Source organism: Heteronotia binoei, chromosome 6 (genome assembly GCF_032191835.1).
Source record: "Heteronotia binoei isolate CCM8104 ecotype False Entrance Well chromosome 6, APGP_CSIRO_Hbin_v1, whole genome shotgun sequence".
Classification (NCBI taxonomy): Eukaryota; Metazoa; Chordata; class Lepidosauria; order Squamata; family Gekkonidae; genus Heteronotia; species Heteronotia binoei.
The window spans coordinates 148,977,016-148,999,355 of record NC_083228.1 but is presented as its reverse complement, the minus strand read 5'-3'; the positions used below and the strand labels follow the sequence as shown (position 1 = coordinate 148,999,355).

Genomic DNA, 22,340 nt, shown 5'->3' with positions numbered 1-22,340 from the left:
GTTTGGTGTAGTGGTTAAGTGCACAGACACTTATCTGGGAGAACGGGGTTTCATTCCCCACTCCTCCACTTGTAGCTGCTGGAATGGCCTTGGGTCAGCCATAGCTCTAATAGAGAGCAGGTCTGGTGTAGTGGTTAAGTGCGCAGACTCTTATCTGGGAGAACCAGGTTTGATTCCCCGCTCCTCCACTTGCAGCTGCTAGAATGGCCTTGGGTCAGCCAGAGCTCTTGCAGGAGTTGTCCTTGAAAGGGCAGCTTCTGTCAGAGCTCTCTCAGCCCCACCCACCTCACAGGGTGTCTGTTGTGGGGGGAGGAGATAAAGGAGATTGTGACCACTCTGAGACTCTGAGATTCAGAGTACAGGGCAGGATATAAATCCAATATCATCATCATCTTCTTCGTCTCCTCCCCCCTTACGGGAACCCAAAATGGTTAACATAATTCCCCATTCCTCTATTTTATCCCCCAACCACCCTGCAAGGTAGGTTTAGGCTGAGAGTCTGTGACTGGCCCAAGATCACCCCGCAAGCTTCCAAGGGAGTGTTGAGATTTCAAACCTTGGTCTCCCAGATCCTAGCAGACACTCCAACCACTACAACAGGCATTGCACTCCCTCAATTCTGTGAAATTCCCCAATATGAAGACAAATTCTTCACATTTCCTTGGAACATGAGCCTACTGTGCCCTCACTCACAAGTAAACCCCACTGAGTTCAACCCCAGGTAACCGAGTATAAGCAGGTGCCCTCAGTTTGAAGTCAGACTTTGGGGAAAAAATCCTTCCACCTGAAATTCATTTTTTGTGAAACCCCCAGTCTGTGGTGAAACAGCATAAAAGAAACCTCAGGACAATTCTTCTCCCTCTCAAAACAGGCTTCATGCAAAAGTGAGGACTTTGGACAGAAGTAAAATGAATCAATTCCAAGACCAGAGAACTCAAGGAAACAACCCCAGCGGGAAAAAGAGAGCAAACAGATCCCACAAATTTAGGCCTCAAAGGAGGGAGGGTCCAGATCCAAACCAGCTGCCCTGATCAGGGGAATGGAGGTATCTTTCGCCGTGTGGCTAACCTTTTCACACGTGGTATGTTTGGGGCCTGATCCAATCCTTGTTGCACTGCCCAGTCACAGCAATGTAATTTCTCATGGACCTGATGTGTTTTGGACAATGGCTCACTGACCATAAGGCATGAGATCAGTGGTCCATCCAGTCCAGCATCCTGTCTCACACAGTTGTCCTGGGATGCAGAGGTTGGTTGCCTCCAGATGTGGAGATTCCTTTTAGTAAGCCTGGTAAGATTCATGGAAGTCTAATGCCCTTCTTAAAGCTATCTATAGTCTTGGGCATAATGACCTCTGCTGGCAGTGATTTCCCAGAATTTAATTACTTGTTGAATAAAGAAGTACCTCTTCTAATCTTTCCTGAGCCTATTTCCCAACAACTCAGTCGGGAGCTCCAAAACTAGCATTACGGGGGAGGCAGAAAATGCTCTTATTCGCTTTCCCTGCTCCATGCATAGTTCTGCAAACCTGTCAGGTACCCCCTTAGCTATCTTTTTTTGTTTTGTTCCTAGGCTGAAAAGCCCAGACTCTTCAACCTTGCCCCATAAAGAATACACATGTGAATAATTAATAATAATAATTCCTTACAGTTGCAGAGGAAATAATGCTGCATGCAAAATGGTTCCAACCATTTTGTTCTTCCAGGGCACAGCTGCCATGGGGCTGCTGAATCCCAGACTTGCCTAGAGTGTTTGGACTCTTGAAAACTCATATCTTCCCGACCCCCACAAAGGAAAAAACACCTGCTTGGTCTCTAAGGTGCTTCTGGGCTTCAGTTTTTCTCTTCCACTGCAGACCAACACAGCTGCCCTCCAAATTTTCTCCACGGAGGTGCTTGAGAATCACAAGAGCATAAGAGAAGCCATGTTGGATCAGGCCAGTGGCCCATCCAGTCCAACACTCTGTGTCACATAAGAACATAAGAGAAGCCCTGTTGGATCAGGCCAGTGGTCCATCCAGTCCAACACTCTGTGTCACATAAGAACATAAGAGAAGCCCTGTTGGATCAGGCCAATGGCCCATCCAGTCCAACACTCTGTGTCACATAAGAACATAAGAGAAGCCATATTGGATCAGGCCAGTGGCCCCTCCAGTCCAACACTCTGTGTCACATAAGAACATAAGAGCAGCCATGTTGGATCAGGCCAGCGGCCCATCCAGTCCAACACTCTGTGTCACATAAGAGAAGCCCTGTTGGATCAGGCCAATGGCCCATCCAGTCCAGCACTCTGTGTCACATAAGAACATAAGAGAAGCCATGTTGGATCAGGCCAATGGCCCATCCAGTCCAACACTCTGTGTCACATAAGAACATAAGAGCAGCCATGCTGGATCAGGCCAGTGGCCCATCCAGTCCAACACTCTGTGTCACATAAGAACATAAGAGAAGCCCTGTTGGATCAGGCCAGTGGCCCATCCAGTCCAACACTCTGTGTCACATAAGAACATAAGAGAAGCCCTGTTGGATCAGGCCAATGGCCCATCCAGTCCAACACTCTGTGTCACATAAGAACATAAGAGAAGCCATATTGGATCAGGCCAGTGGCCCCTCCAGTCCAACACTCTGTGTCACATAAGAACATAAGAGCAGCCATGTTGGATCAGGCCAGCGGCCCATCCAGTCCAACACTCTGTGTCACATAAGAGAAGCCCTGTTGGATCAGGCCAATGGCCCATCCAGTCCAGCACTCTGTGTCACATAAGAACATAAGAGAAGCCATGTTGGATCAGGCCAATGGCCCATCCAGTCCAACACTCTGTGTCACATAAGAACATAAGAGAAGCCATGTTGGATCAGGCCAATGGCCCATCCAGTCCAACACTCTGTGTCACATAAGAACATAAGAGAAGCCATGTTGGATCAGGCCAATGGCCCATCCAGTCCAACACTCTGTGTCACATAAGAGAAGCCCTGTTGGATCAGGCCAATGGCCCAACCAGTCCAACACTCTGTGTCACATAAGAACATAAGAGAAGCCCTGTTGGGTCAGGCCAATGGCCCCTCCAGTCCAACACTGTGTGTCACATAAGAGTATAAGAGAAGCCATGTTGGATCAGGCCAATGGCCCCTCCAGTCCAACACTCTGTGTCACATAAGAACATAAGAGAAGCCCTGTTGGATCAGGCTAGTGGCCCATCCAGTCCGACACTCTGTGTCACATAAGAACGTAAGAGAAGCCATGTTGGATCAGGCCAATGGCCCATCCAGTCCGACACTCTGTGTCACACAGTGGCCAAAAACCCCAGGTGCCATCAGGAGGTCCACCAGTGGGGCCATGACACTGGAAGTCCTCACACAGTTGCCCCTCCCAAGCACCAAGAATACAGAGTATCACTGCCCCAGACATAAGAACATAAGAGAAGCCATGTTGGATCAGGCCAATGGCCCATCCAGTCCAACACTCTGTGTCATACAGTGGCCAATAAATGTATGTATATACATATATATACACACACACAAACATATATATATACTGTGGCTAATAGCCACTGATGGACCTCTGCTCCATATTTTTATCCAATCCCCTTAAAGCTGGCTATGCTTGTAGCCGCCACCACCTCCTGTGGCAGTGAATTCCACATGTTAATCACCCTTTGGGTGAAGAAGTACTTCCTCTTATCCATTTTAACCCGACTGCTCAGCAATTTCATCGAATGGCCATGAGTTCTCATATTGTGAGAAAGGGAGAAAAGGACTTCTTTCTCTACTTTCTCCATCCAATGCATAATCTTGTAAACCTCAGCTATCCTAGTTCATAAAGTAAACTAGGGTACCCTAGTTTGGATGAGGTGGACTACTGAGTTGCCTCTTTGATAAAGACGTTGGGAGAAACGGCGACCTAGTCGACAGGACCGGCAGAGGCTGTTCACACAAGTCCATGCCTGCAGTTGCAAGTGGAATTGATGCGCCAAGGCTTCATAGGAATACCCTCCAAAGCTTTATTTGAGTAGTGGGATTACACGAGCACTTTACAAAGAAGAACAGAGGAGCAGAAAAGAAGATGGGCCTATCCTGGCATTTGTTTTAACTTTGCACTTTATGAAACCTTCTCGGACTCTTATGGGAATGTCTTTTCATAGGTATCGTTGTATTTGATTGTATTGGAAATAGAATTGGTATTATTCAGTGATTTTTCCTTAGCTTTTACAGCTTTTTGTTGTAGTTACCTATTTCCACGACTCTCTGTTGGTTATAACGCCCTCTGAAGGCAGCTGACTGATGATTACAAGTAACCCTGGAACCCCCTCCCCCCCCCTTCAACGTTGCGGCATCAGAAGCAGTCCATCCAGGGGCTTTGTTCAGGATTTAATGCCCATCGTTCCCTCATGCCTTGTCACGTGGCAGAAGTGGAGAGGTCCAGTGGCAGGTTCTTAATCCCTGGCTGCTTTCTTGATCTCCTTGTGTCGGGCAAAAAGCTGTGTGGGGGGGGGGGAGGTGCAGACCAGATGGGCAGCTGTCTTTGAAGGCCAGAAATGCTCCAGGCAGACCAGAGATTTTGCCAGGAAAATCGCTAACGCACCGCTTGACAGAAGAGACCTGGCTATTTAGAGGAAACTAACTGTTCCCACATACTGAACAGGGATATTGGGTTTTTTATCTCATTACATATGCTAAACCAACTCTCACTGCATCCACAGTGTTCCAATGTATTTCTCTTTTAGAACAGTGTATCAGAATAATGTTTTGTTTTTGTGTTGACATGGTCAAATGAGGGATGTGGGCTGTTTGTCTCATTACATATACTAAAGCACCTTCCGCTATACTTTAATGCACCCTGTTTTTCTAAGGGCTTATATGATTTCTCTTTTAGAACAGTGTATCAGAATATTTTGGGGGTTTTTTGTTTTCGTCTTTTTGTATCCATACTCAAATGGGGGATATTGGCTGTTTGTCTTATTGCATATACCAACCCATCTTATGGCAAACTAAATAGTTGTTATAATCTCTTGAGAAACCATGTCCTCTATTTGAACAGAGCTTTACTCTGCTCTGGTAAGCCCTCATCTGGAGTATTGTGTTGAGTTTTGGACACCACATTTTAAGAAGGATGTAGTCAAGCTGGAACGGATCCAGAGGAGGGCGACGAAGAGGTTGAGGGGTCTGGAGACCAAGTCCTATGAGGAAAGGTTAAAGGAGCTGGGGATGTTTAGCCTGGAGAGGACGCGGCTGAGAGGTGATAGGATCACCATCTTCAAGTCCTTGAAGGGCTGTCATCTAGAGGATGGCGTGGAATTGTTTTCTGCGGCTCCAGAAGGCAGGACCAGAACCAATGGGTTGAAATTAAATCCAAAGAGTTTCCAGCTCAACATCAGGAAGAACTTCCTGACCATTAGAGCGATTCCTCAGTGGAACAGGCTTCCTCCTTGGGAGGTGGTGGGCTCTCCTTCCTTGGAGGTTTTTCAACAGAGGCTAGATGGCCATCTGACAGCAGTGAAGATCCTGTGAATTTAGAGGGAGGTGCATTGTGCAGGGAGTTGGACTAGATGGCCCTAGAGGTTCCTTCCAACTCTATGATTCTAACAAAGCCAGAATGTTACCTAGATTTTTGGCACCGGCACCTACGACAGCAGTCTGCTTTCTATCATTCTCCAATGTTTTTTCAACCCTCTTTTGTTCTGCACTAACAAACACAGATCCCTATCTGTGATTCTTTTAATCTGCTAAAAACATTCTCATGATTCCCCACCGCCCACTTACATTAAGTATCGCTGCTTACCATTCCCATTCTGTCTGATGAAGTCTGCTTAAGAGCATACGAAAGCTTACATTCCGAATAAAACTTAGTTGGTCGTACAGGTGCACTTGTCAACTGCTTTGTTTTGTCCCCACATAATTACCGACATTCCCACTGGGGTCAAATCGTTGGTCAAATTCTTTTCCACCTTCAACAGATCTTATGCTCTTATGCAAGAGAGGAGATGCGTTTCACAAAAGGGGAGTTCTCCTAGGTCCTTCTGTTTCTAGTGCATGCCTCCCCTGCAGAGAGAGGATGTTGCTAAGACTGATCTAACTGCAAGCCCTCGCTGGAGAGAAAGTCCTGGAACTCTGTCAGCTTTATTCATAGACTGAAGCAGAGAACACACTGGAAGAGAGACGGTGTGGGGAGGCTGGAGCGCGACAGGGGCCAGAGGGGACAGAAACCATTATTTTCAATTCAGTCACATCTCTGGAACTGAAGAAAGTAGTCATAAAAAGAGCCTCAGAGCATTTGCAAAGTACGTCTAATTTCAGCCAAGACTCTTCCTCAGGTCTGGAACCTGTACTGTGTCATGGATGCTGGGGGCCCTGCAGAAGAAGCTGAGCCTGCGGAAGAAACTGTGCCCCTGCCACCTGCACCAGTGCCCCTGCCTCCTGCTGGAGAAGATCCAAGCCCCCCTGCCTCGCCCTCTCGGGTGGCTCGTGGGCATGACCGCCTTCGTCAGGACCTCAGGGATTGGAGGAGGGCGGCACGCTCACGAGCAGGACGCTCCCTGAGCCCTGAGTTTTGAAAGGATTCTGGCCCTTCTAGGAGTGAAGGTGCTTGAGTCTCAGCAGGATCCTGGCTGCCCTCTGAGTCAGCAATTAGCCCAAATGGGCAACAGACAGCAGAGGGCTATATAGCTGTGGGCTTTGAGAGAAGGCTTTGTGGAAGCAACTAGTCACTTACCTGATGTTCTAGCATCCACTTCGGCTTCTGACTTAGGCTTCTGGACCCCCTGACTCTGGCATTGACTTCTGGACCCCCTGACTTCGGCTTCTGAACCTCTGACCTGCGATACCTGGACTGTGATTCGGTTTTGGCGCTTTGGACCCTCCTTGCTACCCAGCTACAGACCTTGGACTGCCCCTGGACTTTGCCTGACCCGGCCCCAGCCCGTGACATACTGTTTGCGAAGCTGGAGCTCCAGGGCCCTTGCACTCAAAGCAGAGACTCAAGTGCCGCTGAGCATGCACAAAGTGTTTTACCCCCATTGCCATAAGAAACTATTGAGATTTTCAACATCATCCATACAGTGAAAGTTTTATTTTCTGAACATAAAGGACTCGGCTCTTTTCACACTGGTGCTCTCTGCTCCTTGCCGGCCTCTGGTAGCCACCCTCTGGCTCCAGCCTAGCCCTGGGAATTGCTCTGGTCTGCCTTTGACCCCTCTTGTCCAGCAGGCCAGTGAAGGAACAGGACAGTCAGCCATTTATGCCAGGTAATGAGAGAGTATGAGACACAGAATCCCAGAGATTCTCAGAAAGGCCTTTCCTAACCCTTGATTTAATGATGACCCATTAAAGGTGAGCTCTCACATGGGGGTTTGTGTACAGACCGTGTCTCATCATTTGGGGGCTCTTTAGCTTGGAGAAACGTCCACTGCAGGGTGACATGATAGAGGTTTACAAGATTATGCATGGGATGGAGAAAGCAGAGAAAGAAGTACTTTTCTCCCTTTCTCACAATACAAGAACTCGTGGGCATTCAATGAAATTGCTGAGCAGTCGGGTTAGAACGGATAAAAGGAAGTCCTTCTTCACCCAAAGGGTGATTAACATGTGGAATTCACTGCCACAGGAGGTGGTGGCGGCTACAAGCATAGCCAACTTTAAGAGGAGATTGGATAAAAATATGGAGCAGAGGTCCATCAGCGGCTATTAGCCACAATGTGTATATATATGTGTGTGTGTGTACACACACACATATATTGGCCACTGTGTGACACAGAGTGTTGGACTGGATGGGCCATTGGCCTGATCCAACATGGCTTCTCTCATGTTCTTATGTGACACAGAGTGTTGGACTGGAGGGGCCATTGGCCTGATCCAACATGGCTTCTCTTATGTTCTTATGTGACACAGAGTGTTGGACTGGATGGGCCATTGGCCTGATCCAACATGGCTTCTCTTATGTTCTTATGTGACACAGAGTGTTGGACTGGATGGGCCATTGGCCTGATCCAACATGGCTTCTCTTATGTTCTTATGTGACACAGAGTGTTGGACTGGATGGGCCATTGGCCTGATCCAACATGGCTTCTCTCATGTTCTTATGTGACACAGAGTGTTGGACTGGAGGGGCCACTGGCCTGATCCAACATGGCTTCTCCTATGTTATGTTCTTAAACTGGGCTTCGACTCACACAAAGGAACTGCTGCTGGTGTGTAAAGTCAAGCCCAACAATTCTGCAGCACAAGGAAAGACCCTTCTCTGCTCACAAAACAGGAAACTACAGCAGGATCCGCAGACGAAACCCAGGCACTTTGCAGTGTTAACAGAAACCAATAAGAGATTCATTGCATTGGAAAACTCTATTACTCTACCCAGTGAACTAAAGCAGAAGTTTCACCCTTTAAGCTCTCTTTAAGATGCAGTCCCTTCTTGTAGCAGTGAATTAACATGCTGGCTGTGAAGAAAAAGCAAGACTGAGACTTACCAATAAATTTAGGGATTGTAGCAATCGCAGCTGGTAGCTACGGAAATGGGTTTTTTCAAGCCAGCTTTGGCATGTACTTTAGAGGCGACATTGTCCCTTGGCCAGGGTGGGTTTAACTCACCTCACAGGCTTAAATCATATTTCCAGACACTGTGTAGAATCTCAAAGTGGATTCCAGGGCATAAGAACATAAGAGAAGCCATGTTGGATCAGGCCAATGGCCCACCCAGTCCAACGCTCTGTGTCACACAGGGGCAAAAAAAAACAGGTGCCATCAGGAGGTCCACCATTGGGGCCAGGACACCAGAAGCCCTCCCACTGTCTCCCCCCAAGCAGCAAGAATACAGAGCATCACTGTCCCAGACATAAGAGAAGCCATGTTGGATCAGGCCAATGACCCATCCAGTCCAACTCTCTGTGTCACACAGGGGCCCAAAAACCCAGGTGCCATCAGGAGGTCCACCAGTGGGGCCAGGACACTAGAAGCCCTCCCACTGTGCCCCACCCCCAAGCACCAAGAATACAGAACATCACTGCCCAGACAGTTCCAACAATATGCTGTGGCTAATAGCCACTGATGGACCTCTGCTCCATATTTTTATCCAATCCCCTCTTGAAGCTGGCTATGCTTGTAGCCACCACCACCTCCTGCGGCAGTGAATTCCACATTAATTCGATTTACACCGCTTAAAGGAATCCTTCTTACCTTTTACAGCTTCCACTACTTTGTTTGTTAACCATGCAGGCTTTTTCTTATACCTGTTTGTGCCTTTCCTAACTTGTGGTATATATTTTATCTGAGCTTCTAAGTTTGTAGTTTTAAATAGCATCCAAGCTTCCCCAAGGGTTTTGGCTGTACTTACCTTTCCTTTCAGTTTCCTCTTCACGTGCCTCCTCATCTCAGAGAAGTTAAAATCGAATTAACATGTTAGCGTGGAATCAATGCATGCTTTGCCTGGTGCTTGGTTTGGGATTTTTTGGTGACTGCGGCCCCAGTTTGGCAAAGGGGATGCAATGCAGAAGGGGGCAGAGTGAAGGCACCACACCGTGGCTCCCCGCTGGCGGGAGAAGTCACACTATGAAGCTGCCCTATGTCAAATAGACCTTTCATCCATCAAGGTTACTCAGACTGGCAGCAGCTCTCCAGGGTCTGAGGTAGTGCCTGGTCCTTTCAACTGGAGATGCCGGGGATTGAAGCTGGGACCTTCTGCATTCCAAGCAGATGCTCTACCACTGAGCCACAGCCTCTCCCCACCAAGCCTGAGTTGGTTTGGTGACACCTGGAATGGTCAAGATGCTGGTGCTTCTTCCTTCTTTTCCCAGAACTACAGGTCCATTGCTGGGCATAAGGCAGACCAACCAGTTTGGAGACAGACAGACTCTCTCCAGTGGTTCTTATGATGAGTTCCTCCACCCTGTCATGTTCTCAGCTCAGCACTCCCTGCTCCCCCACCCAAGACATGGTCCATTCAGGGAGCTCCCCTTCCTCTGTGGTTTTCCTCAACTGAATGAAGAGCCTTTGCAGGAACGTCTTTCCATATTAGGCCATACCCCCATGATAGAATCAGAGTGGGAAGGGACCTCTAGGGTCATCAACCCCCTGCACAATGCAGGAAACCCACAAACACCTTCCCCTAAATTCACAGTATCTTCATTGCTGTCAGATGGCCATCTAGCCTCTGTTGAAAAACCTCCAAGGAAGGAGAGCCCACCACCTCCTGAGGAAGCCTGTTCCACTGAGGAATCGCTCTAATGGTCAGGAAGTTCTTCCTAATGTTGAGCCGGAAACTCTTTGGATTTAATTTCAACCTGTTGGTTCTGGTCCTGCCTTCCAAGGCCACAGAAAACAATTCCACACCATCCTCTCTAGGACTTGATGATCACTTCTCAGCCTCCTCCTCTCCAGGCTAAACATCTCCAACTCCTTCAACCTTTCCTCATAGGACTTGGTCTCCAGACCCCTCACCATCTTCGTCGCCCTCCTCTGGACCCATTCCAGCTTGCCTATATCCTTCTTAAAATGTGGTGTCCAAAACTGAATACAATACTCCAGGTGAGGCCTTACCAGAGCAGAGTAAAGCGATACCATCAGATCACGTGATCTGGACACTAGACTTCTGTTGATACAGCCCACAATTGCATTTGCCTTTTTAGCTACCTCATCACACAGTTGACTCATGTTCAGCGTATGATGCAGCCAATCCTCCAAGAGCTTACAGTAGGCCCTGTAATAAGAGCCCTGTAAGCTCTTGGGAGGGTTGGCTGCATCGGGAAGGTGTGGCCTAATATGCAAAGGAGCTCCTGCTACAAAGGAAAGCCCTAGTAAGAGAGCAAGGTTCACCAGCCTGCTGGGCCAGAGACTGACAACCCCCCCCCCACGAGGACTTCTTGGGTGTGCTTTAGGGATGGGCACAAATCAAAGTACAAATCATGATTTAAAGCCCTATATGGCCTAGGACCTGCCTACCTTAGGGACCGTCTCTCCCCACACGTTCCCCAGAGAGTACTGAGATCGGGTTCGCAAAACCTGCTTGTAATCCCCGGGCCAAAGGAGGCCCGTTTGAAATCTACCAGGGATCGGGCCTTCTCGGTAACGGCGCCTTACTGTAGGAACCAGCTGCCGGAAGAGGTGAGGGCCCTGCGGGACCTAGGGCAGTTCCGCAGGGCCTGCAAGACAGTCCTCTTCCGGCTGGCCTATAACTAACCGACACTGAGAATTTTGGATGGAGCTAGAGTGCATTCTGACAGACCGCTGTTTTTTATGTTTTATTAATCTACTGTTTTAACTGCTGCTATGTAATGGTTTTTAAGCCAAACCTAATGTAAGTTTTATATGTTGTAAGCCGCCCTGAGCCACTTCGGTGGGAAGGGCGGGATATAAATATAAATAAATAGATTCTCGCCGAAAATAGCTGAATCGTGGTTCCTTCCAAATCAGTTCAAGTAACTGCGCCATGCACAACTCACAGAACAAAGTAGCTTGTTTTTTGGGCGGGTTGCCTGTGTCGTTATGGGTGGAAGGTCATTCTTGTGCGCCATGACGATGTCACCTGGGAGTGGTGTTGTCATGACAGTTATGCTGGCACGAGAGTGCCACTTCCGGGTGACGTCGTCATGCTAGGCACGTCTGCAGCGTGCTGGCACTTTCTAGCCCTCCTGAACCAACAAGCCACAATTCATTCAGAAGATCAGAAAGGACATGAAATGACCCGAACCACCAATTCAGGCAAACCAATAAACCATGGAATGAAACGAACCACCATTTTTGCCTTTGGTGCCCATCCTTAGCATGCTTCAAAACTCCTCAGCTGTGGAGAGCCAGTTTGGTGTAGTGGTGAAGTGTGCGGACTCTTATCTGGGAGAACCGCATTTGCTTCCCCACTCCTCCATTTGCAGCTGCTGGAATGGGCTTGGGTCAGCCACAGCTCTTGCAAGAACTGTCCTTGAAAGGGCAGCTTCTGGGAGAGCTATCTCAGCCCCGCCCACCTCACAGGGTGTGTTGCAAGGGAGGAAGGTAAAGGAGATCGTGAGCCACTCAGATTCAGAGTGGAAGGTGGGGATATAAATCCAGTATCTTCTAAAGAGAGCCAGTTTGGTGTAGTGTTTAAGTGCACAAACTCTTATCTGGGAGAACCAGGTCTGATACCCCACTCCTCCCCTTGCAAGGGCTGAAATGGCCTTGGGACAGCCAGAGCACTCATAGGAGTTGTCCTTGAAATGGCAGCTGCTGTAAGAGCTCTCTCAGCCCCACCTACCTCACAACAGAGGAAGGTAAAGGAGATTGTGACTGCTGAGACTCTGAGATTAGGATATACAGGGCTGGATTAACAATTAGGCGAAGTAGGCACCGGCCTATGGGCCCCCACACCTTTAGGAGCCCTGGTCTAGCTCCTCCCCTGGTTTCCCCCCTACTTGCAGCCCTCCCAGCCTCCACGCACAGCCAGCAACTGTACCGCTCTTTGCCCCACTTGCCTGGTGCGGCTGCTGCTGGCTTCATCGCCAAGTTTGCCTCTCTGTGCCCCTCCCTGTTTTGTCAAAGGGGCTTTTGAGAAGGGGCCTGCAGGCTGCAAGGGGGGGGGGCACGTGGTGGGGCAGGCATTCAGGCTCTGAGATAATTTGCAAAGGGGTCCCTGAGATTTTGACTGCCTAGGGGCCCCCATAGGGCTTAATTTGGCACTGAGGATATAAATCCTGTATCTCAGGGGTGGCCAAGGGTAGCTCTCCAGATGTTTGCTGCCGACAACTCCCAGTTATTGGCCATGCTGATGGGGGCTGATGGGAGTCGTAGCAAAAAAAACATCTGGAGAGCTCCCCTTGGCCACCCCTGCACTATATTCTATGCCCCTGTCCCAAAAAGCTGCCGAGAAGCAGCAAACCCTGCAGTGAATGGGAATGGGTGAACCCCCCCCCCCGACTTTTTAAAAAGCCCCCTGACTTGTAAAATCCTGGCTATGGCCCTGGGGGTGGCCAACGGTAGCTCTCCAGATGTTTTTTACCTACCACTCCCATCAGCCCCAGCCATTGGCCATGCTGGCTGGGGCTGATGAAAACATCTGGGGAGCTACTGTTGGCCACCCCTGGACTATATCCGGGGTGGCGAACGGTAATTCTCCGGGTGTTTTTTTGCCTACAACTCCCATCAGCCCCAGTCATTGGCCATGCTGGCTGGGGCTGATGGGCGCTGTAGGCAAAAAAACATCTGGAGAGCTCCCCTTGGCCACCCCTGCGCTATATTCTATGCCTGTCCTAAAAAGCTGCTGAGAAGCAGGCAGGCCTGCAGTCCATGGGAATGGGGGCCGCCTCACTTTTTAAAAAGCCCCCCCACACACACACACTTGTAAAATCCTGGCTATGGCCCTGGGGGGGTGGTCAAGGGTAAGAACATAAGAGAAGCCCTGTTGGATCAGGCCAGTGGCCCATCCAGTCCAACATTCTGTGTCACACAGCGGCCAAATATATACACACACACACACACACACACTGTGGCTAACAGCCACTGATGGACCTGTGCTCCATATTTTTATCCAATCCCCTCTTGAAGCTGGCTATGCTTGTGGCTGCCACCACCTCCTGTGGCAGTGAATTCCACATGTTAATCACCTTTTGGGTGAAGAAGGACTTCCTTTTATCCGTAGGGTAGCTCTCCAGGTGTTTGTCTCCCCCCCCCCCCCCCCCGGCTGGAGCCTGTCCCCCCGCACTATAGCATAGGCCATGCCGGCGGGGGCTGATGGGCGTCGTAGGCCGAAAAGCACCTGGAGAGCTCCCGCTGGCCGCCCACCCCTGCGCTCTCTGAGATGCCCCCGTGCCCCAAAGCTGCTGAGCAGCAGCGAGGCCTGCAGTGGGTGGGAATGGGGGCCGCCTCGCTTGCCCAATCCTGGCCCCTTCCCCAGGCAGCCAGCGAGCGAGCGAGGAGCAGGAGGCGGGCGGGCGGGCGGGCGGCTGGGCTGGCCGGGGCGCGCCCTGGAGGCGAGGCGCGGGGCGGGGCGCGGGGCGGGGCGCGGGCGCGCGCGGGGGGGGTGGCTGTGCGCGCCCCTGCGAGGGGCTGGAGGCTGCTCGGCGGCGGCCGGCGCTTGTTGCTGGCTGGCTGGGCGGCGGTGCGGGCCGGGGCGGGCGGCTGGAGGATGGCGGCGCCGGCGGCGTCGGGCGGCTGCAAGGGCTCGGGGGTCCCCGGCGCCGCTCGCCCCCCGCCCGAGCTGGACTTCCGCTCGGGCGCCCGGCTGGAGGAGCTGAGCCGGCTCATCCACGAGTTCGGGCGCCACGAGCAGCGCGACTACGACGACCAGCGCGCCCTGGAGATCCACACCGCCAAGGACTTCATCTTCTCCATGCTGGGTGAGCCCCCCCCGCCGGGAGCCTGGCACCCCGCGCCCCCTCCCCCCGGGCTGCGCGAGACAAAGGCGGCGGCGGCCCCCCCCCCCCCCCTGCAGGGCCGGCCTGCCCCCGCCTGCCGCCTCGCCCGTGCTGCAGCCCCTTGCGCTCCCGGGCTGCGTTCAGGGCACGCGGGCCTCGCCTCCCAGGCCTTCCGGGCAAGAGCCTCTGGCCGCTGCCAGGCTGGCAGGAGAGGGCGGGGAGGGAGGCAGCGAGAGCCGCCCTGCCACTGGGCCAGGCCGAAGGGAAGTTTGGGAGGCCAGAACTCGGGGACACTCGTGAAATGCCCGAGCAGTCGGGGTAGAAGGGATCAAAGGAAGTCCTTCTTCACCCAAAGGGGGTTAACACGGAATTCCCTGCCACCTTCAAGAGGGGATTGGATAAGGATATGCAGCAGAGGTCCATCAGTGGCTCTTAGCCACAACAAGGTTTACAAGATCATGCTTGGGATAGAGAAGGTAGAGAAAGAAGTCCTTTTCTCCCTTTCTCACAATACAAGAACATGTGGGCATTCCATGAAATTGCTGAGCAGTCATATTAGAACCGATAAAAGGAAGTCCTCCTTCACCCAAAGGGTGATTCACATGTGGAATTAATTCACTGCCACAGGACGTGGTGGCAGCGGCTACAAGCATACACAGCTTCAAGAGGGGATTGGATAAGGATATGGAGCAGAGGTCCATCAGTGGCTATTAGCCACAGTGTGTGTGTGTGTGTATATATTGGCCACTGTGTGACACAGAGTGTTGGACTGGATGGGCCACTGGCCTGATCCAACAGGGCTTCGCTTATGTTCTTATGTACCTCAGAGTGTTGGACTGGAGGGGCCATTGGTCTGATCCAACAGGGCTCCTCTTATGTTCTTATGTGACACAGAGTGTTGGACTGGATGGGCCACTGGCCTGATCCAACAGGGCTTCTCTTATGTTCTTATGTGACACAGAGTGTTGGACTGGAGGGGCCACTGGCCTGATCCAACAGGGCTTCTCTTATGTTCTTATGTACCTCAGAGTGTTGGACTGGAGGGGCCATTGGTCTGATCCAACAGGGCTTCTCTTATGTTCTTATGTGACACAGAGTGTTGGACTGGAGGGGCCAGTGGCCTGATCCAACAGGGCTCCTCTTATGTTCTTATGTGACACAGAGTGTTGGACTGGATGGGCCACTGGCCTGATCCAACAGGGCTTCGCTTATGTTCTTATGTACCTCAGAGTGTTGGACTGGAGGGGCTATTGATCTGATCCAACAGGGCTCCTCTTATGTTCTTATGTGACACAGAGTGTTGGACTGGAGGGGCCACTGGCCTGATCCAACATGGCTTCCCTTATGTTCTTATGTGACACAGAGTGTTGGACTGGAGGGGCCACTGGCCTGATCCAACAGGGCTTCTCTTATGTTCTTATGTGACACAGAGTGTTGGACTGGAGGGGCCATTGGCCTGATCCAACATGGCTTCTCTGATGTTCTTATGTGACACAGAGTGTTGGACTGGAGGGGCCACTGGCCTGATCCAACAGGGCTTCTCTTATGTTCTTATGTGACACAGAGTGTTGGACTGGAGGGGCCACTGGCCTGATCCAACATGGCTTCTCTTATGTTCTTATGAGGGCTGCCGACTGCCGCTCTCAGTCTTGCTCTGCCCTCTGTGTGCCTTGGCACCTGTCGTGGGCATCCTCTTGGGCCCAGCATGCCAGTGCCAGCTTCTTCCAGCGTGCCAGTGGCTTGCCTCCTGCAGGTGCTGGGTCTGAATGGAAAGGAGGTGCCCTGGCCCCGCAGGCTTCTGTGGCAGAGTCCGAGTCCAAGAGAACAGAATGGGCTCTCTGCTAGACTTTGGCCGGGGGAGATGTTCTTTGTAAGGCACTTGAAGCCCCCCCCTCCCTGTCTGGTTGCAGCCCCCCCAGAGGGTCAGTGGAGTGGCTTTGGACGCTTGACCCACTTGCCAAGCCCAGCAGGCTGACCAGCTTTGTTCCTTTAGGTTTTTCGGTTGGCTTAAAACAGGGGTGGCCAAAGTAGCTTAACATAAGAGCCATATGGAATAAATGTCAGGTGTTTGAGAGCCGCAAGACATGACCATCAGAAGTTTTGAGAGCCACAGGACGAACGGAAGGAAGGAAATAGATGGAGGAGGGAGGGAGAGCTGGCTTGGCTTGGAGAAGCGGTTTAAAGAGAGAAATGCCTTCTCCAAGCTGGCTGATGGGGTGGTGAGGGCTTTTAGAGCCACACAGCATGTGTGAAAGAGCCACATGCGACTCTCGAGCCACAGTTTGGTCGCCCCAGCTTAAAATGTCTGTCCGTCACCTCTCCGAAGCAGCTCACCACCGCCAAAATAATGGCCTTAGAATACCATGAGGAGACCGAGCGAGGGACAAAAGGAGCCACGCTCTCCGGTGTACCTCAGGGCCCCGGTGCTGTTGGCATGGGAAACAGGGCGGCCTTCCGTACCCAGTGCACAGCTAAAGGCCGGGGCTGGTGGTGTGGAAGGGGCCTCTTCTGTTGCCCCGCTGAGTTCCAGGATCCCTGAGTGCCTGGCCCCAATGGGGGTCTGCCCCAAATGTTGTGGCATGCCGCCCCCCCCCCCCGGATGGAAATGGAACTCCTCCTATGGGAGTAGTAGCCACAGGTAACCAAGCCGTAGCGGCTTCATGGGAAGGTCGTGGGGATTAGACACAGAAGGTCTGTGGCCAGGCTTGTGGGAAAGGCCTAGGAGGTGGGACGGTTATAGTTTGTTTTAATTAATGTTCTACTGGTTTTTAAGGTTAAGTTAATGCTTAATTTAATGTTCTTAATGTAATGGTTTTAATTAATGCACCATTGGTTACTATGTTGTTTATTAATGTTTTATTTATTAATGTACCATTGGTCACTGTGTTGTTAGCCGCCCTGAGCCTGCTTCGGCGGGGGAGGGCGGGGTACAAATAAAATTTATTATTATTATTACTAGGTGCTCCTTTTTGTTTTTTCTCAGCTCTTTAATTAACGTCTTTTTAAATTACCTCCCTGTTTCTTTGAGCCTACGATCCCTGGGAATCACATCCCACAATCACAGGGCTGCCGTTTGCCCTGGACTGCTCGGAGCTGGGGCAGAGCCTTGCCCCGTGAAGAGTCGTGGCTGAAAATGGCAGCGATTGATTGACGCCCTGGTTCATTTTCTGCGGCAGTTCAGTGCTCAGGCAGGCCTGATGCCTGTGCTCCGGCGGTGGCGCGAGCTGCAGAAGCCTGTGCCTCCAGGGCCTGCAAACGGACTGTGGGTTGTGTCTGCCACACCTTGCTGCCTTGGGAGGTTGTGGTGCTGTGCGCAAAGCGTGCGGGTGTGGGGAGATCTGCCTTCCAGAAGCCTTTGCAAAGGCCTCTTTTAATCGGTCGGCTTGCCCTGGAGGTGAAGGTGCCGGAGGTTGTGGCACATTTGTGGTGTTTTTTCGCCATTGTTGTTACGGTAAGAGAATTCCATCCTGCGAAGAGTTAAAGGTTGGGCGTTTGCTTGTTGAGTGAAATACTTCTGGATCTGCATCGTGGTAACTAGGATACCAAGCGTGGAGCTGCCGCCCGCTATGAGTCTGCATGAGCCCAGACTTGGGAAGCAGGAGGTACGATAGACAGCCACGTTGCTAATGAACTCTGAGCCGTGTTCTCTGGGAAACCAGCTCCACACCTTTCTCACGAGAGAGAGAATATTTAAACTCTTCAGTTAAATGATCTATCCCAGGGGGTCTTTTAGGGAGAGGCTCTGGAAGGTTTGCAGCGCAAGGTTCGTTCAGTGTATTTTGTCTCCTCAGAGAAGGTGCTCTCTTCCTTTCCTGGGCAGGGCTTGAACCCAAGTGGGCACGGCAGTCACCTCCTTTGGCACTGGTGGGCTGGTGCGGGGCAGTCTGCTCTGGTACGTGCCTTAGTGCCCTCTGCTTTATGGATTCCCAAGCCATTGCTGTTGTGATTGTTGTGATTCCCAAGCCACTGCAGAAAAGGCCAACTGGAATGATGAAAGGGTTGGAACACTTTCCCTATGAAGGAAGGTTGAAACGCTTGGGGCTCTTTAGCTTGGAGAAATGTCGACTGCGGGGTGACATGATAGAGGTTTGCAAGATTATGCATGGGATGGAGAAGGTAGAGAAAGAAGTACTTTTCTCCCTTTCTCACAATACAAGAACTCGAGGGCATTCCATGAAATTGCTGAGCATTCGGGTTAAAATGGATAAAAGGAAGTCCTTCTTCAGAGTGATTAACATATGGAAGTCACTGCCACAGGAGGTGGCGGCGGCTACAAGCATAGCCAGCTTTAAGAGGAGATTGGATAAAAATATGGAGCAGAGGTCCATCAGTGGCTATTAGCCACAGTGTGTGTATGTATATATATATGTGTGTGTGTGTGTGTGCGTGTGTGTATATGTATACACACACATATTGGCCACTGTGTGACAGAGTGTTGGACTGGATGGGCCCTTGGCCTGATCCAACATGGCTTCTCTTATGTTCTTATGTTGTGGTTGGAGAGCCGGCCGGAAGGAGGAGTTTTGGGAGGAGAGCCCTTGGCTACGAAGCCCTCTAGGTCCTATAGGACTTTGTAGCCAAGGGCTCTCCTCCCAAGATTCTAGAGTCTAGGAGGGGGTGGGGAACCTCCGTCCCGAGGGCCGTATGCAGCCCTCAAGGTCACTTGGTGTGGCCCTCGGGGATTGTTGGGCCGAACCGAGCCATGTGGCAGCCTCCCTGCGGCCTGGCTGGCCAGCGAGGATCGTGGGGCCCAGCCGCGCTGTGCAGCAGCCTCCCCAGGGCCAGGCAGGGATCGCAGGGCCCAGATGTACTGAGCAGCAGCCTCCCTGGGGCCTGGCCAGCCGGCCAGAATTGCTGCAGGGCCTGGAAAAGCTACTGTCACACTTCAGTTTGCACCTGACTATCCCAGATGGTGTGGCCTAATATGCTAATTTTAGAGGATGTGGTCTAATATGCTACTGAGTTCCTGCTGGGCTTTTTCTACAAAAAAGCCCTGGACCTATGCATTTGCCTAGGGCGGCGGGTCGGGTTTGTGTGTGCCAGATTAGGCTCTCCCCACATGACTTCAAATAGAAAAACAATTATTTGCATTCTTCCTCAGCAGTGCACTGTTTTTTAAGTTGATAATTTTTTATGGCCCGCAAATGATGTTATAAATATCCATATGGCCCTTGGCAGGAAAAAGGTTCCCCACCTCTGGTCTCGGACATGCTCTGCCTTGGCCCTCCTGTTCATGAGCAGGCCTAGAGATGGTTGGGGGCAAATTGGGACACGGTTTGAGCGTGCCCGGTGTGAAGGCGCATGCGGCGCTTCCCTTGGCCTTGGCGGGGCTCCTTGCTTGGCTTACTGGTGGAGAAAAGAGCTTATGGAGAAAAGAGCTTACGGAGGTGACCTACTTATGACAAATAATCTGTTTCTCTTTTTGTGTGTGTGAGAGAGAGTCTGTGGCAGTGTCGGTCAGACGTTGGCCAGAGGTGCTCAGAAGTTATGGTCAGAAGTCTCTTCTGGCTGGAGCGTGTGGTCATCCTTTGGACTGCAGGAGTGCACTGTCGCTTTTCGATACTGTGTGGCTCAGAAGCAAAGTGGTTCTGGTTTGAATTTCTCTGCCTTGTTTCCAGCTCCAATTTCAGAGTACTGAGGGCCCTGGCCAGACAGTACATGCCACCAACACTCCCTCAAATTCTACTTTGTGAGCTCCTGGCATTAAAGTTGTGAGCTCCTGCATCAATTAGGTTGTTCTGGGGCCATTTTTCCTGAAATGAGACAAAAATGTATGAGCTGGAAGCTAAAAAATTGTGAGTTAACTTGCACTAACTCAACTTAGAGGGCACACTCCCTGTGAGGTAGGTGGGGCTGAGAGAGCTGTGACAGAAGCTGCCTTTTCAAGGACAACTCCTGTGAGAGCTCTGGCTGACCCAAGGCCATTCCAGCAGCTGCAAGTGGAGGAGTGGGGAATCAAACCCGGTTCTCCCAGATAAGAGAACTCTGGCTGACCCAAGGCCATTCCAGCAGCTGCAAGTGGAGGAGTGGGGAATCAAGCCTGGTTCTCCCAGATAAGAGAGCTCTGGCTGACCCAAGGCCATTCCAGCAGCTGCAAGTGGAGGAGTGGGGAATCAAACCCGGTTCTCCCAGATAAGAGTCTGTGAACTTAATCACTACACCAGTCAGCCCTGGTTAGTGCTTGGATGGGAGACCTCTAAAGAAGAAGAAGATATTGGATTTATATTCTGCCCTCCACTCTGAATCTCAGGGTCTCAGAGAGGCCTACAATCTCTTTTCCCTTCCTCCCCCACAACAGACACCCTGTGAGGTGGGTGGGGCTGAGAGAGCTCTCCCAGAAGCTGCCCTTTCAAGGACAGAGTCCCAGAGCAGCCTACAATCTCCTTTCCCTTCCTCCCCCACAACAGACACCCGGTGAGGTGGGTGGGGCTGAGAGGGCTCTTCCAGAAGCTGCCCTTTCAAGGACAGAGTCTCAGAGCAGCCTACAATCTCCTTTCCCTTCCTCCCCCACAACAGACACCCTGTGAGGTAGGTGGGGTGAGAGAGCTCTCCCAGAAGCTGCCCTTTCAAGGACAGAGTCTCAGAGCGGCCTACAATCTCCTTTCCCTTCCTTCCCTACAACAGACACCCTGTGAGGTGGGTGGGGCTGGAGAGGGCTCTCACAGCAGCTGCCCTTTCAAGGACAACCTCTGCCAGAGCTATGGCTGACCCAAGGCCTTTCCAGCAGGTGCAACTGGAGGAATCAAACCCGGTTCTCCCAGATAAGAGTCTGTGCACTTAAGCACTACACAAAACTGGCTAACAGACCCCTCGAGAAGTGAGTTTTGCTGGGAGTGGAGCTGAGGGTAGCTTTGGCTTCAGCCCATTTGTGATTCTTTCTGCAGCTGAAGGACCCTGCGTTCGTATCTGCTGGAGTCCCCCGGAAGTTCCGGAAGCTTTGGCTTGACGGTGGGAAAGGCTTTCTATAAATATTTCCAATACAAGCAGTAAATGGAAACAGATGCTCCCAAGTGCTTTTGTCTCGCTTGGGATGAGGCTGCCTGAGTTGCCACCGTGGAGATGGGTGGCTTGGGTGAAGGTTTTGGAGACCTGTGTTCGAGTCCCTGCTCCCTCATGAAGCTGACTCGGTGACCTTGGAGGGTGCTTTGCATAGGTGCCTCCCTCCAAGGGCAGGTGGAAGAAGAGGCACCTGTGCCACCTGCCACAAAGCTGCCAGTGGAAGGGAGGAAGGACCAAAAGGCAGTTGCTGTAAACTCCTTCCTGGGCCGGTCTCCAACAGGCCTCAGAACAAGAGGCAGTGTTTGAAGTGGTGAGGAATCCTGGGAAGTGGGAGGGTCTCGGGGGGGTTGCTAGCCCCCCAGAGGAAGAAAGAAATGGGCCGGCTTAATGGGATGCTCTTTTATCTGGTCCAGTAAGTAGCACTTTAGAGACCAGCAAAACTGTCATGGTAGATGCTTTTGAGAGTCAGTGGTTCTGGTTGGAGAAGAAGAAGGAGTGTCAAACATGCAGCCCGGGAGCCAAATTGAGCCCCCGGAGGACTCCTATCAGGCCCATGAGTAATTCACCATCTTCTGATCCCTTCTCCCTTTCTTGCTTCCTTCTGTATCACAATTTGCTTTGCCAGGCTTGCTCAATCGCACAGGAGCAACAGAGCAAAGCTCTTCCCTTGGGGAGGAGGTGGGGGAAGGAGAGCTTGCTTTGCCAGGCTCTCTCAGTTGCTCAGCAGAGCTACTGAGCCAAGCCTCTCTCCCTCCTGTTGGCTGAGGCTCAGCAAGCCAGTGAGGTGGATTAGGCTGAGTGTGTGTGTTTGTCTGTGTCATTTATAAAGTTTGTATCTCCCCGACCTGGCGTTACATTTTATGACACACAGGGCCCATCCTGGCAAGGTCACATTTATGTCAGATCCGGCCCTCATAACAAATGAGTTTTACACCCCTGGACTAGATAGTTTTGCTGCATCTCTGCCTTGAGTGACAGCACCAATTCTCTGTTCAGAAACGCACAGAGAGAAGAAGAAGAAGACTGCAGATGTA

At 51.4% G+C, this 22,340-nt stretch overlaps 1 protein-coding gene across 1 annotated transcript in view; it reads left to right on the top strand.

Moving 5' to 3' along the window:
• The first annotated feature begins 13,751 nt into the window (after positions 1-13,751).
• Positions 13,752-22,340, top strand: part of MB21D2 (Mab-21 domain containing 2) — an 81,952-nt gene continuing 73,363 nt past the window's right edge. Inside the window, exon 1 of the mRNA XM_060242787.1 lies at positions 13,752-14,289. Within this exon, the coding sequence (XP_060098770.1) occupies positions 13,752-14,289 (538 nt within the window). The remainder of the gene's footprint in view (positions 14,290-22,340) is intronic.